The sequence below is a fragment of the Ips typographus genome, unplaced genomic scaffold, assembly GCF_016097725.1.
Source record: "Ips typographus isolate SLU unplaced genomic scaffold, UJ_Ityp_2.0 IpsContig179, whole genome shotgun sequence".
Taxonomy (NCBI): Eukaryota; Metazoa; Arthropoda; class Insecta; order Coleoptera; family Curculionidae; genus Ips; species Ips typographus.
In genome coordinates, this window is record NW_028098551.1 from 49210 (window position 1) to 64785 (window position 15576).

At 44.5% G+C, this 15576-nt stretch overlaps 1 protein-coding gene across 2 annotated transcripts in view; it reads left to right on the forward strand.

The window, feature by feature from the left end:
- The window catches only part of LOC145739444 (uncharacterized), a 55458-nt gene extending 39889 nt beyond the window's left edge, over positions 1-15569 (forward strand). For both annotated transcript variants that reach the window (XM_081994862.1, XM_081994861.1), the window contains exons 2-3: positions 8121-8729; positions 12876-15569. In XM_081994862.1, coding sequence (XP_081850988.1) covers positions 8124-8729; positions 12876-13946 — 1677 coding nt within the window. In that variant the 5' untranslated portion in view covers positions 8121-8123 and the 3' untranslated portion in view covers positions 13947-15569. The remainder of the gene's footprint in view (positions 1-8120; positions 8730-12875) is intronic.
- Positions 15570-15576: the final 7 nt, after the last annotated feature.

The window sequence follows — 15576 nt, forward strand, 5'->3', positions numbered from 1 at the left end:
TTCTAGTTAAAGATGGCGCTGCTAGCGCTTTGAAGCCTTGTAACTCCGTTATTTGACCAACTAACCCCCCCAAGTTTGTACTCCTTTTCGACTAATTTGGGGACGGGCTATCCATTCCAACTGTCATTTTGGCGAAATTTCCTAACCTAACCGAGTTGGACCGAAAAAAATGAGTTTTAACTGTTAATTTGCCAGAAAATCGAGTTAAGTGAAATTTGACTGCGGATTTGGATTCGGCGACCCCAAATTAGTCGAAAATGAGTGGTCACTTCGGGGGTCTAAGTTGACTAATAACAAAGTTGTTTTCAGTTAAAGATGGCGCTGCTAGCGCTTTGAAGCCTGGTAACTCCGTTATTTGACCAACTAACCCCATCGAGTTTGTACTCCTTTTCGACTAACTTGGGGACGGGCTATCCATTCCAACTGTCATTTTGGCGAAATTTCCTAACCTAACCGAGTTGGACCGAAAAAATGGGGTTTTAACAGTTAATTTGCCAGAAAATCGAGTTAAGTGAAATTTGACTGCGGATTTGGATTCGGCGACCCCAAATTAGTCGAAAATGAGTGGTCACTTCGGGGGTCTAAGTTGACTAATAACAAAGTTGTTTCTAGTTAAAGATGGCGCTGCTAGCGCTTTGAAGCTTTGTAACTCGGTTATTTGACCAGCTAACCCCCCCGAGTTTGTACTCCTTTTCGACTAATTTGGGGACGGGCTATCCATTCCAACTGTCATTTTGGCGAAATTTCCTAACCTAACCGAGTTAGAAAGTTTTTTTCACATTTTTTCATTCTAAAGCCTCATTCTAGCTAAAAACTGACGTAAACCACCAGCATCAGGCAACTTAATAAACTAAATTAATCGTTAAAGCTGCGTAGCAAAACTTAACGTTGCAATTTGCTTTTCGCCAGCATCTTCGAGAAGACAGTTCGTTAATCAAATTCCTGCGAACGTTTTGATCAGTGCTTAAGGCAAACAGTAATTACCAACTTCCCCACTTTGCACAGCTTTTAGAGACGACGTGAGCACGTTAATTCACTTGAGAAACGCTTTAAAAACCGTTTACTACGCTGTAACTTGGTTAGTTGAGGTGATAACGCAAAACCGATTGTACCGGCGTGTTTCCTGGAAAAAATTACCATAAAATGAATTTGAGATGAGGTTTCTAGCGTTCCAAACAAAAAAGTTGGTTTTTGGGGGTCGAAACGTCGCGTTTGGTAACTTTGTTACCTTTTCAGATAAGTTTATCGAGTTTGTACTCGTTTTCGACTAATTTGGGGTCGGGAAATCCATTTCCGCTGTCATTTAACCGATACCAGGCACCCAGTTCGAGAAACTGGGTTTTTTACTTGAAATGTTTAAAAAAAAATTAAAATTAAGACCTAATAGTACAGTTTGGCTTCCATGAACGTTTCCCGCATACATTAGACAACTTACGAGTATTATTCACGTTAGAGCACGTTCGTAAACTAATCCGGAAGCGTTTTTATATGGTTTTTTCGGCGGAAGTCAGGTAGAAAACTGAATAGAATCGTTTACGATGCGATTTACACGTTTAAACGCGGTTTAAGGTGCGAGTGTGGTGATTGGGGAAAGGTAGGAAATTTTTGAAAATTTTTACTTTATAGTGGCTAGGATTCATGCGCCACCTAACCTGAAAATTTCAAGTCGATATCTCGAACCGTTTCCGAGATATTGCCTGGAGTAACTTTGGCGCCCTCTAGCGGCGTTACCGGTAAACTTAACTTAGTCGTTCAAACGTCATTTGACAGCCCTGACTGTCAGCTACAAATTCTGTAATTATAGATTTTTTGTAAAAGTTTGAAATAACGGAGTTATTAACGATTTTGTGTAACCGTGTCCTGAACAATCTTATGGTCCTTCGAGCCGGGCTTTTGGGTTTTTTAATTTTCCCAGCCAAACCGTTCGTTTTACAGCAAAAGCTCATAAAAAGTAAAAGTTGCGTCTAGTCAAGACCTACCTAACCTGATAATTTCATCTTGATACCTCTAACCGTTTCGGAGATATTGCTTGTTCAAATTTTGGCGCCCTCTAGCGGCGTTACCGGGAAACATAACTTAGTCGTTCGAACGACATTTGACAGCTCTGACTGTCCGCTACAAATTTCTTTATTACACATTTTTTGGAAAAGTTTGAAATAACGGAGTTATTAACGATTTTGTGTGACCGTGACCTGAACAATCTTATGGTCCTTCGAGCCGGGTTTTTGGGTTTTTTTATTTTCCCAGCCAAACCGTTCGTTTTACAGCAAAAGCTCATAAAAAGTAAAAGTTGCGTCTAGTCAAGACCTACCTAACCTGATAATTTCATCTTGATACCTCTAACCGTTTCGGAGATATTGCTTGTTCAAACTTTGGCGCCCTCTAGCGGCGTTACCGGGATACTTAACTTAGTCGTTCGAACGACATTTGACAGATCTGACTGTCCGCTACAAATTCCTTTATTACACATTTTTTGTAATAGTTCGAAATAACGGAGTTATTAACGATTTTGTGTGGCCGTGACCTGAACAATCTTATGGTCCTTCGAGCCGGGTTTTTGGGTTTTTTAATTTTTCCATCCAAACCGTTCGTTTTACGGCAAAAACTCTTAGAAGGTAAAAGTAGCGTCTAGTCACGGCATACCTAACCTCAAAAGAATCAATTCGATATCTCTAATCGTTTTGGAGATATTGCTTAGAATAAATTTGGCGCCCTCTAGCGGCGTTACCAGTAAACATACCTTAATCGTTCAAACGCCATTTGATAGCCCTAACTATCAGTTACAAATTCTGTTCTTAGATATTTTTCGTAAAAGTTAAAAATAACGAAGTTATTGTCAATTTTGTGTGACGGTGTCCTGAACAAAGTTATGGTCCTTCGAGCCGAGTTTTTGGGTTTTTTAATTTTTCCAGCCAAACCGGTCGTTTTACGGCAAAACCTCATAGAAGGTAAAAGTTACCTCAAGTGACGGCCTACCTAACCTGAAAATTTGAAAGTAATCACTCAAACCGTTTGGGAGATAGGGCTGAAAGTAGCTGAGGGGGTTGGCACAAACCACCCTAAAACGGTTTTTCCCTCCGATTGGCGGCATTTAACAACCAAAAAATTTGAAAATTTTACGGAGGGTTCTTGAGACCGTTGTTCCCACGTGGGTGTCATCAAAAATTGTCCAGCTCAAAAATTTTATTTTTGCCACCCCTTTACCGCCCCCGGGGGCGGAAGGAAGTAGTGGGGTTTAATTGTCTTCCCATTCCATCCCTACAACCCAAATTTGAAAGTAATCACTCAAACCGTTTGGGAGATAGGGCTGAAAGTAGCTGAGGGGGTTGGCACAAACCACCCTAAAACGGTTTTTCCCTCCGATTGGCGGCATTTAACAACCAAAAAATTTGAAAATTTTACGGAGGGTTCTTGAGACCGTTGTTCCCACGTGGGTGTCATCAGAAATTGTCCAGCTCAAAATTTTTATTTTTGCCACCCCTTTACCGCCCCCGGGGGCGGAAGGAAGTAGTGGGGTTTAATTGTCTTCCCATTCCATCCCTACAACCCAAATTTGAAAGTAATCACTCAAACCGTTTGGGAGATAGGGCTGAAAGTAGCTGAGGGGGTTGGCACAAACCACCCTAAAACGGTTTTTCCCTCCGATTGGCGGCATTTAACAACCAAAAAATTTGAAAATTTTACGGAGGGTTCTTGAGACCGTTGTTCCCACGTGGGTGTCATCAGAAATTGTCCAGCTCAAAAATTTTATTTTTGCCACCCCTTTACCGCCCCCGGGGGCGGAAGGAAGTAGTGGGGTTTAATTGTCTTCCCATTCCATCCCTACAACCCAAATTTGAAAGTAATCACTCAAACCGTTTGGGAGATAGGGCTGAAAGTAGCTGAGGGGGTTGGCACAAACCACCCTAAAACGGTTTTTCCCTCCGATTGGCGGCATTTAACAACCAAAAAATTTGAAAATTTTACTGAGGGTTCCTCAGAGCTAGGTTCCCACGTGGGGGTCAACAAAAATTTTCCAGCTCAAAAATTTAATTTTTGCCACCCCTTTACCGCCCCCGGGGGCGGAAGGAAGTAGTGAGGTTTACTTCCCACCTTCCAAATTTCGTCTCACACACCAAATTTCACTCGAATCACTCAAACCGTTTGGGAGATAGAGCAAAAAAGCCAATCAACTGATTGGTTTTAAGAACTCGGTTCTTTTCAGTATTTTTCGTCTAATTTGGCTGATTTTTTTAGGTAAATTAATGATTTTTTACATATTTTATGACGTCAGCTTGATTGGCAATTTATTTAAAACAAAAATAATCTCGTTTGCCAGGAATTTGCACCTTCGCAACGAAAACAAAACGATTTAATTATCGTTTTGCCCTGCGAGCTTATCGTAATAAGACGCTCAACTTATCACAGTGTCAGCCTCCGTTTTCGCCGATTTAATAAGTTCCATTTAAACGACAATTTATGCGGAAATGTTTGTTTTAAGCTGAGGAAGAATTTCCGGGACAAATCCAGCCCGAATGAGCCTAAACTGGAGCTGAGGATTTGGAACCAATTGGCTGTTTGTTTTTTTTGATTTATCTCGGGAACGGTTCGAGATATCGACTTGAATTTTTTGAGGTTATATAGGGCAAGGCTAGACTCAACTTTTACCTTCTATGAGTTTTTGCCGTAAAACGAACGGTTTGGCTGGGCAAATTAAAAAACCCAAAAATCCGGCTCGAAGGACCATAACTTTGTTCAGGACATGGTTTTTCACCTACTTTCTGCTCTATCTCCCAAACGGTTTGAGTGATTTGAGTCAAATTTGGGGTGGAGGGTTGGAATGGGCGGACAAACAAAACCCACCACTTCCTTCCGCCCCCGGGGGCGGTAAAGGGGCGGCAAAAATACAATTTAGGAGCTGGAAAATTTTTGTTGACACCCACGTGGGAACATGAGTTAAGGCAACCCACATAAAAAATTTCAAAATTTTCCGACCAAAACTGCCGCCAATCGGAGCGGAAAACCATTTTGGGGTGGCAACTTCCAGGTCCTTCACCTACTTTCAGCCCTATCTCCCAAACGGTTTGAGTGATTTAAGTCAAATTTGGGGTGGGGGGTTGGAATGGGCGGACAAACAAAACTGACTACTTCCTTCCGCCCCCGGGGGCGGTAAAGGGGCGGCAAAAATAAATTTTAAGAGCTGGAAAATTTTTGGTGACACCCACGTGGGAACATACGTCACGGCATCCCACACAAAAAATTTCAAAATTTTCCGACCAGAACTGCCGCCAATCGGAGCGGAAAACCATTTTGGGGTGGCAACTTCCAGGTCCTTCACCTACTTTCTGCCCTATCTCCCAAACGGTTTTACCGATTTGAGTCAAATTTGGGGTGGTGGGTTGGAATGGGCGGACAAACAAAACTGACTACTTCCTTCCGCCCCCGGGGGCGGTAAAGGGGCGGCAAAAATAAATTTTAAGAGCTGGAAAAATTTTGGTGACACCCACGTGGGAACATGATTCAAGGCAACCCACACAAAAAATTTCAAAATTTTCCGACTTAAACTGCCGCCAATCGGAGCGGAAAACCATTTTGGGGTGGCAACTTCCAGGTCCTTCACCTACTTTCAGCCCTATCTCCCAAACAGTTTGACCGATTTGAGTCAAATTTGGGGTGGGGGGTTGGAATGGGCGGACAAAGAAAACTGACTACTTCCTTCCGCCCCCGGGGGCGGTAAAGGGGCGGCAAAAATAAATTTTAGGAGCTGAAAAATTTTTGTTGACACCCACGTGGGAACATGAGTCAAGGCAAAGCACAAAAAAAATTTCAAAATTTTCCGACCTAAACTGCCGCCAATCGGAGCGAAAAACCATTTTGGGGTGGCAACTTCCAGGTCCTTCACCTACTTTCTGCCCTATCTCCCAAACGGTTTGACCGATTTGAGTCAAATTTGGGGTGGGGGGTTGGAATGGGCGGACAAAGAAAACTGACTACTTCCTTCCGCCCCCGGGGGCGGTAAAGGGGCGGAAAAAATAAATTTTAAAAGCTTGAAAATTTTTGGTGACACCCACGTGGGAACATAAGTTACGGCATCCCACACAAAAAATTTCAAAATTTTCCGACTTTAACTGCCGCCAATCGGAGCGGAAAACCATTTTGGGGTGGCAACTTCCAGGTCCTTCACCTACTTTCTGCTCTATCTCCCAAACGGTTTGAGTGATTCGAGTCAAATTTGGGGTGGAGGGTTAGAATGGGCGGACAAACAAAACTGACTACTTCCTTCCGCCCCCGGGGCGGTAAAGGGGCGGCAAAAATAAATTTAGGAGCTGGAAAATTTTTGGTGACACCCACGTGGGAACATAAGTCACGGCAACCCACATAAAAAATTTCAAAATTTTCCGACTTAAACTGCCGCCAATCGGAGCGGAAAACCATTTTGGGGTGGCAACTTCCAGCTCCTTCACCTACTTTCAGCCCTATCTCCCAAACGGTTTGAGTGATTTGAGTCAAATTTGGGGTGGAGGGTTAGAATGGGCAGGAAAACAAAACTGACTACTTCCTTCCGCCCCCGGGGGCGGTAAAGGGGCGGCAAAAATAAATTTTGAGAGCTGGAAAATTTTTGGTGACACCCACGTGGGAACACAAGTCAAGGTAACCCACAAAAAAAATTTCAAAATTTTCCCACCTAAACTGCCGCCAATCGGAGCGGAAAACCATTTTGGGGTGGCAACTTCCAGGTCCTTCACCTACTTTCAGCCCTATCTCCCAAACGGTTTGAGTGATTTGAGTCAAATTTGGGGTGGAGAGTTGGAATGGGCGGACAAACAAAACTGACTACTTCCTTCCGCCCCCGGGGGCGGTAAAGGGGCGGCAAAAATAAATTTTAGGAGCTGGAAAATTTTTGGTGACACCCACGTGGGAACATGATTCAAGGCAACCCACACAAAAAATTTCAAAATTTTCCGACCAGAACTGCCGCCAATCGGAGCGGAAAACCATTTTGGGGTGGCAACTTCCAGGTCCTTCACCTACTTTCTGCCCTATATCCCAAACGGTTTGCGTGATTTGAGTCAAATTTGGGGTGGAGGGTTAGAATGAGCAGGAAAACAAAACTGACTACTTCCTTCCGCCCCCGGGGGCGGTAAAGGGGTGGCAAAAATAAATTTTAGGAGCTGGAAAATTTTTGGTGACACCCACGTGGGAACATGAGTCACGGCAACCCACACAAAAAATTTCAAAATTTTCCGACCAGAACTGCCGCCAATCGGAGCGGAAAACCATTTTGGGGTGGCAACTTCCAGGTCCTTCACCTACTTTCTGCCCTATATCCCAAACGGTTTGCGTGATTTGAGTCAAATTTGGGGTGGAGGGTTAGAATGAGCAGGAAAACAAAACTGACTACTTCCTTCCGCCCCCGGGGGCGGTAAAGGGGTGGCAAAAATAAATTTTAGGAGCTGGAAAATTTTTGGTGACACCCACGTGGGAACATGAGTCACGGCAACCCACATAAAAAATTTCAACATTTTCCGACTTAAACTGCCGCCAATCGGAGCGGAAAACCATTTTGGGGTGGCAACTTCCAGGTCCTTCACCTACTTTCAGCCCTATCTCCCAAACGGTTTGAGTGATTTAAGTCAAATTTGGGGTAGAGGGTTGGAATGGGCGGACAAACAAAACTGACTACTACCTTCCGCCCCCGGGGGCGGTAAAGGGGCGGCAAAAATAAATTTTAAGAGCTGGAAAATTTTTGTTGACTCCCACGTGGGAACATGAGTCACGGCAACCCACATAAAAAATTTCAACATTTTCCGACTTAAACTGCCGCCAATCGGAGCGGAAAACCATTTTGGGGTGGCAACTTCCAGGTCCTTCACCTACTTTCTGCCCTATCTCCCAAACGGTTTTACCGATTTGAGTCAAATTTGGGGTGGTGGGTTGGAATGGGCAGACAGACAAGACCCACCACTTCCTTCCGCCCCCGGGGGCGGCAAAGGGGCGGCCAAACCCAAACCTCCCCTCACACCCCAGTATTTTACATGTTCTGCCCTCAGGCAGTTTCTGACAGGGTTTTGACCGAAATTTTTGCGCAAATTTGTGGGGAATGAGTGGTTTGAGATGTAAACTGGTTTGGTTTGTTTCAGATAATGTCAAAACTGTGGTTGGTGGCCGTTTTCCTGTTCCTTGGCACCACTTTGGCTGGCATGTGTCCCACCAAGTGCTCCTGCTACCTGGACCAGCGCGGTCGCAAGACGGTTTTCTGCAAGGAAGGCGGTTTGGTGGGTCCCCTGAACCTAAACAACGTGAGCCTGGACACGGAAGTGATCAAAATCACCGCCCCCGACGATAACGCCAACCTGCTGACCATGTCGCCGGTGTTTCAGAGCTACCGCCACCTGGAAGAGATCCACGTGACGAAAAGTAACGTTCCCCAGTTGGGAATGCACTTTTTTTGGGGTCTAAGCAGGCTGGACGTGTTGAATTTGTCGCAAAACAACATCAGCCAACCGTTGGATCACAATTTTCGCGGTTTGGATCAGCTGAAGGAGCTCTATCTGGACGATAACCGGATACAATCGTTGCCGAGCGGCACGTTTCGCTACCTGAGAGAGCTGAAAGTGCTGTCGATCCAACGGAACCGCATCACCGATCTGGTGAACCGGATTTTCCTGGAGGTGGGCAAGTTGCGCGCGCTGAAACTGAGCGGGAACAACCTGAAGGTGCTCCATCCGGAGGTATTCCGGGACGTTGAGGTTTGTTGCGTTTTTTTGCTCTATTTTCGTTTGGGTTTGAGGGATTTTGTTTATTTTTGGGGTGGTGGGTTGGAATGGGAGGAGGAAAAAACCTTGCTACTTCCGACCGCCCCCGGGGGCGGCGGAACGACGGAAAAATCACTAATTGTAACTTTTTCCCATTTTTATGAGAGAATCGTGGGAACAGTGCTCTCAGGAAGCTAAATGCAAAATTTCAATTTTTTCCCGCTTAAACTGCCGCGACGCGGTGCAAAAAACCATTTTTGCCCTGGGTACTTTAACAGTTTTTCTGCCATATCTCCGGAACGGTTAGAGATATCCACTTGAAATTGACACCATAAATAGACCATTACTAGACGTAAAATTGACTTTCTATGAGTTTTTGCTGTAAAACCCATAGTTTGGCTGGAAAAATTAAAAAACCCAAAACTCGGCTCGAAGGACCATAAGATGGTTCTGGACACGGTCACACAAAATCGTTAATAACTCCGTTATTTCAAACTTTGACAAAAAATGTGTAATTAAGGAATTTGTAGCGGACTGTTAGGGCTGTCAAATGACGTTTGAACGACTAAGATAAGTTGACTAGTAACGCCGCTAGAGGGCGCCAAAGTTTGAACAAGCAATATCTCGGAAACAGTTAAAGATATCAAGTTGAAATTATCAGGTTAGGTGGGTCTTGTCTAGACGCAACTTTTACCTTTTATGAGTTTTTGCTGTAAAACGAACAGTTCGGCTGGAAAATTAAAAAATCCAAAACTCGGCTCGAAGGACCATAAGATTGTTCAGGTCACGGTTACACAAAATCGTTAATAACTCCGTTATTTCAAACTTTTACAAAAAATGTGTAATTAAGGAATTTGTAGGGGACAGTCAGAGCTGTCAAATGACGTTTGAACGACTAAGATAAGTGGACTGGTAACGCCGCTAGAGGGCGCCAAAATTTAAACAAGCAATATCTCCGAAACTGTTACAGATATCAAGTTGAGGTTTGTTGATTTTTTGCTCTATTTTCGTTTGGGTTTGAGGGATTTTGTTTATTTTTGGGGTGGTGGGTTGGAATGGAAGGGGGAAGAAACCTTGCTACTTCCGACCGCCCCCGGGGGCGGCGGAGGGGCGGAAAAATTACTAATTGTAACTTTTTCCAATTTTTACTAGAGAATCGTGGGAACAGTGCTCTCGGGAAGCTAAATGCAAAATTTCAAATTTTTCCCGCTTAAACTGCCGCGACGCGGTGCAAAAAACCATTTTTGCCTTGGGTACTTTAACAGTTTTTCTGCCATATCTCCGGAACGGTTAGAGATATCCACTTGAAATTGACACCATAGATAGGTCATTGCTAGATGTACAATTGTCTTTCTATGAGTTTTTGCAGTAAAACGAACAGTTTGGCTAGAAAAATTAAAAAACCCAAAACTCGGCTCGAAGGACCATAAGATTGTTCTGGACACGGTCACACAAAATCGTTAATAACTCCGTTATTTCAAGCTTTTACAAAAAATGTGTAATAAAGGAATTTGTAGCGGACAGTCAGGGCTGTCAAACGACGTTTGAACGACTAAGATAAGTTGACTAGTAACGCCGCTAGAGGGCGCCAAAGTTTCAACAAGCAATATCTCCAGAACGGTTAGAGATATCGACTTGAAATTATCAGGTTGGGTAGCTCGTGTCTAGACGCAACTTTTACCTTTTATGAGTTTTTGCAGTAAAACGAACGGTTTGGCTGGAAAAATTAAAAAACCCAAAACTCGGCTCGAAGGACCATAAGATTGTTCAGGACACGGTCACACAAAAACGTTAATAACTCCGTTATTTCAAACTTTTACTAAAAATGTGTAATTAAGGAATTTGTAGCGGACAGTCAGAGCTGTCAAATGTCGTTTGAGCGACTAAGATAACTTGACTGGTAAGGCCGCTAGAGGGCGCCAAAACTTTAACAAGCAATATCTCCGAAACGGTTAGAGATATCGACTTGAAACTTGCAGGTTGGGTAGTTCACGACTAGACACATAAAATTCGCAATTTTTCTGCTTGCAAATTTGCTCCGGTACATTGTATCGGGCGAGCTGAAATAAAACCGTAAAACCGCCGCGGTGTCGATCCGGGAATATCGTAAAATTGCCTCGTAAAACTTTGTTTAAGAACATCCTCCGTTTTGACGTTTACTGCATCGCAATTTACTCGTCGAGTTGGGTTGAAAATGGGAAAAATACGTCCGGAAAATGACTAGTTTCACTTGAAAAACGCTTTGCAAACTAGGTCAGGTCTGGTTTACGTTTTCTTAGGAATATTTTGAAGTAAATCATGCAAATTTGGTTAATTGTGTCGCTGAGAGGTGAAAGTGAGGCTAAAAAAGCCAAATTGAGTGGAAAAATTGCAAAAAAATGGTTTTTGCTGTGAGGGAGCTAAAAAAAACCCCTCTCCTCTCAGCCTGGAGCCATTTTGGGCACTAAAATTCTGAAAATTTGTGTGGAGGTTACTGAAACTATCGGTCCCACATTTCTCTAGTGAAAATTTAGAAAAAGTAAAATTTTTTTTTTACCACCCCTTAACCACCCCCAGGGGTGGGTGGGGGTGGGTAGGTTTGTTTGGTCCTTCATTCTAACCCACCACTCAAAATTTGACTTAAATCGGACAAAGCGCGAGGGAGATAGGGCAGAAACACTGTGAGGGAGGTTAGAAAATGTGGTTGTCCTCTTAGCCTGACGCCATTTTGGACACTAAAATTCTGAAAATTTGTGTGGAGGTTACTGAAACTATCGGTCCCACATTTCTCTAGTGAAAATTTAGAAAAAGTAAAATTTTTTTTTTACCACCCCTTAACCACCCCCAGGGGTGGGTGGGGGTGGGTAGGTTTGTTTGGTCCTTTATTCTAACCCACCACTCAAAATTTGACTTAAATCGGACAAAGCGCGAGGGAGATAGGGCAGAAACACTGTGAGGGAGGTTAAAAAAGTGGTTGTCCTCTTGGCCTGACGCCATTTTGGGCACTAAAATTTTGAAAATTTGTGTGGAGGTTACTGAAACTATCGGTCCCACATTTCTCTAGTAAAAATTTAGAAAAAGTAATTTTTTTTATTTTACCACCCCCTAACCACCCCCGGGGGTGGTTGGGGGTGGGTAGGTTTGTTCAGACCCCCATTCTAAACCACCACCCCAAATTTGACTTAAATCGGACAAAGCGCGAGGGAGATAGGGCAGAAACACTGTGTGAGGGAGGTTAGAAAAAGTGGTTGTCCTCTTGGCCTGACACCATTTTGGGCACTAAAATTTTGAAAATTTGTGTGGAGGTTGCTGAAACTATCGGTCCCACATTTCTCTAGTAAAAATTTAGAAAAAGTAATTTTTTTTATTTTACCACCCCCTAACCACCCCCGGGGGTGGTTGGGGGTGGGTAGGTTTGTTCAGACCCCCATTCTAAACCACCACCCCAAATTTGACTTAAATCGGACAAAGCGCGAGGGAGATAGGGCAGAAACACTGTGAGGGAGGTTAGAAAATGTGGTTGTCCTCTTAGCCTGACGCCATTTTGGGCACTAAAATTCTGAAAATTTGTGTGGAGGTTGCTGAAACTATCGGTCCCACATTTCTCTAGTAAAAATTTAGAAAAAGTAATTTTTTTATTTTACCACCCCCTAACCACCCCCAAGGGGGGTGGGGGTGGGTAGGTTTGTTCAGACTTCCATTCTAACCCACCACCCAAAATTTGACTTAAATCGGACAAAGCGCGAAGGAGATAGGGCAGAAATACTGTGTGAGGGAGGTTAGAAAAAGTGGTTGTCCTCTTAGCCTGACGCCATTTTGGGCACTAAAATTCTGAAAATTTGTGTGGAGGTTGCTGAAACTATCGGTCCCACATTTCTCTAGTGAAAATTTAGAAAAAGTAAAATTTTTTATTTTACCACCCCCTAACCACCCCCGGGGGTGGTTGGGGGTGGGTAGGTTTGTTTAGACCCCCATTCTACCCCACCACCCCAAATTTGACTTAAATCGGACAAAGCGCGAGGGAGATAGGGCACGAAAACCACGAAGTGAGGCAACAAAATACCCTAAACCCTTCCCAGCTCACCTTCAACCCCCTCCGGGGGGGGAGGGGGGGAGTTTTTATCGATTTTTCTGCAATTTTAACGAATGCGCTTCTTTCAGGAACTGCGCCAGCTCGAGTGCCGCGGCTGCGCCCTCACCCACATCAACCCGCACGTCCACCAACACCTCCCTAACTTGGTTTTCCTTGACCTGGGCGACAACCAGTTAACGTCAATCCGCGAGGAAGACCTCCAGCACCTCACCAACCTCAAACAACTCAAATTGGACGGGAACCAGTTGCAGACGATACAGCACGACTTGTTCCACAGCCTCACCAGTCTGAGGAGGCTGGTTTTGGCCAGAAACTGGCTGAAAGTTGTTTCCGGTTTGCCCAACTTGACCGAGTTGGATTTGAGCTTCAACAGGCTGAGGACAGTGAGGCTGGAGGGTGTGGAGGTGCTGGATTTGAGTGGGAACCCCCTGGAAGAGGAGGGTTTGAAGAATCTGAGGTTGGAAGGGTTGAGGGAGCTGAGGCTGGCCCAGTGTGGGCTGTCCCACTTTAACTTCCCCCTGGAGGGTTTGGAGGTGTTGGACGTGAGTCGCAACCACATAACCTCCCTCCCAGCCTCACTCCCTTTCACTCTGCGACTCCTGGACCTGTCGGACAACCTCCTCAAAGGAATCGACGAGTACCACATGGAGAAGCTGGATGGAATCAAGCTTCTGCTCCTCCAAGGGAATCCGTGGTCTTGTGACCTGTGTCACGTGGTTCCTCTTATAAACAGAATCAACCAAAGTGCCAATATCCAGGAATTGACTTGCGCAGCACCAAATACAGTGAGGGGGCAGACTTTGAGGAATCTGGACAAGTCGCAGCTGGTTTGGTGTTCCGGTTACGATTCCGACTACTTCCTGGTGACCGCCCGGGGGAATTTTGGGCTGATTGCGGCCGCCCTGTCCGTGTGTCTGCTCCTCCTCGTCCTCCTCGCTGTTTTGGTGGCGTTGTGCTACGGGAAACGTCACGCCGCCCGCTACTACACCCACGAGGAGAAGCTGGAAGAGGAGTTGAGTTTCCCTGCGAGTGAGTCGCTGTTTTGCGACGGGGAGTTGACGTTTAAGTTCCCGCTGGAAGGGAAACTGGGGGTTTCTACGGTGGAGGAGGTGAGGAGGGGGTTGCCCAACGGGACCTGAGTGCGCGGAAGTAGTCCAGTGGCTTGTACATAGCGGTTTTTGGGTGAATAAACATTTTTACTGCAGAAAAGTGGGACCGATAGTTTCAAGCACCTCCACGCAAATTTTCAGAATTTTAGTGCCCAAAATGGCGCCAGGCTAAGAGGAGAACCACTTTTTTTACCTCCCTCACAGTGTTTCTGCCCTATCTCCTTAACGCTTTGTCCGATTTAAGTCAAATTTGGGGTGGTGCGTTAGAATGGGGGTGTGAACAAACCTACCCACCCCCAACCACCCCCGGGGGTGGTTAGGGGGTGGTAAAATAAAAATTTTTACTTTTTCTAAATTTTTACTAGAGAAATGTGGGACTGATAGTTTCAAGCACCTCCACACAAATTTTCAGAATTTTAGTGCCCAAAATGGCGCCAGGCCAAGAGGACAACCACTTTTTCTAACCTCCCTCACAGTGTTTCTGCCCTATCTCCCTTACGCTTTGTCCGATTTAAGTCAAATTTGGGGTGGTGGGTTAGAATTGGGGTCCAAACAAACCTACCCACCCCCAACCACCCCCGGGGGTGGTTAGGGGGTGGTAAAATAAAAAATTTTACTTTTTCTAAATTTTTACTAAAGAAATGTGGGATCGATAGTTTCAGCAACCTCCACACAAATTTTCAGAATTTTAGTGCCCAAAATGGCCACAGGCTAAGAGGACAACCATTTTTTCTAACCTCCCTCACAGTGTTTCTGCCCTATCTCCCTTACGCTTTGTCCGATTTAAGTCAAATTTGGGGTGGTGGGTTAGAATGGGGGTCTAAACAAACCTACCCACCCCCAACCACCCCCGGGGGTGGTTAGGGGGTGGTAAAATAAAAAATTTTACTTTTTCTAAATTTTTACTAGAGAAATGTGGGACTGATAGTTTCAAGCACCTCCACACAAATTTTCAGAATTTTCCTGCGGAAAACACCCCCAGGTTTGGGAAAAAACTAAAAAATCCGGCTCGAAGGACCATAAGTTTAGGACGCGGTCACACAAAATCTTTAATAACTCAGTTATTTCTAAATTTTACAAAAAACTTGTAATTAGGAAATTTGTAGGGGACAGTCAGGGCTGTTAAATGACGTTTGAGCGACCGCGGTAGGTTGCCCGGTAAGGCCGCTAGAGGGCGCCAAAGTTGCTCCAAACAATATCTCGAAAACGGTGAGAGATATCGACTTGAAATTATCAGGTTAGGTAGGGCAAGACCAGACGCACCTTTTACTTTCTGTGAGTTTTTGCCGTAAAACCCACAATTTGGCTGGAAAAATTAAAAAAAAACAAATCACCCGGTTCGAAGGACCATAAGTTCAGGACACAAAATCGTCAATAACTCCGTTATTTCTAAATTTTACAAAAAACTTGTAATTAGGAAATTTGTAGGGGACAGTCAGGGCTGTTAAATGACGTTTGAGCGACCGCGGTAGGTTTACCGGTAAGGCCGCTAGAGGGCGTCAAAGTCAGTCAAAAACACCAAGATACATTTTTGCCCATTACAGCTTTGGTATTGCACCGATTCGAATGAAATTTCCACTGGACATTGACAGATCGTAATCGAAACGTCATTGACTGACAGATGACGGTGTTCAAAGGTCACGTGAGCTTTTTTTTTTTA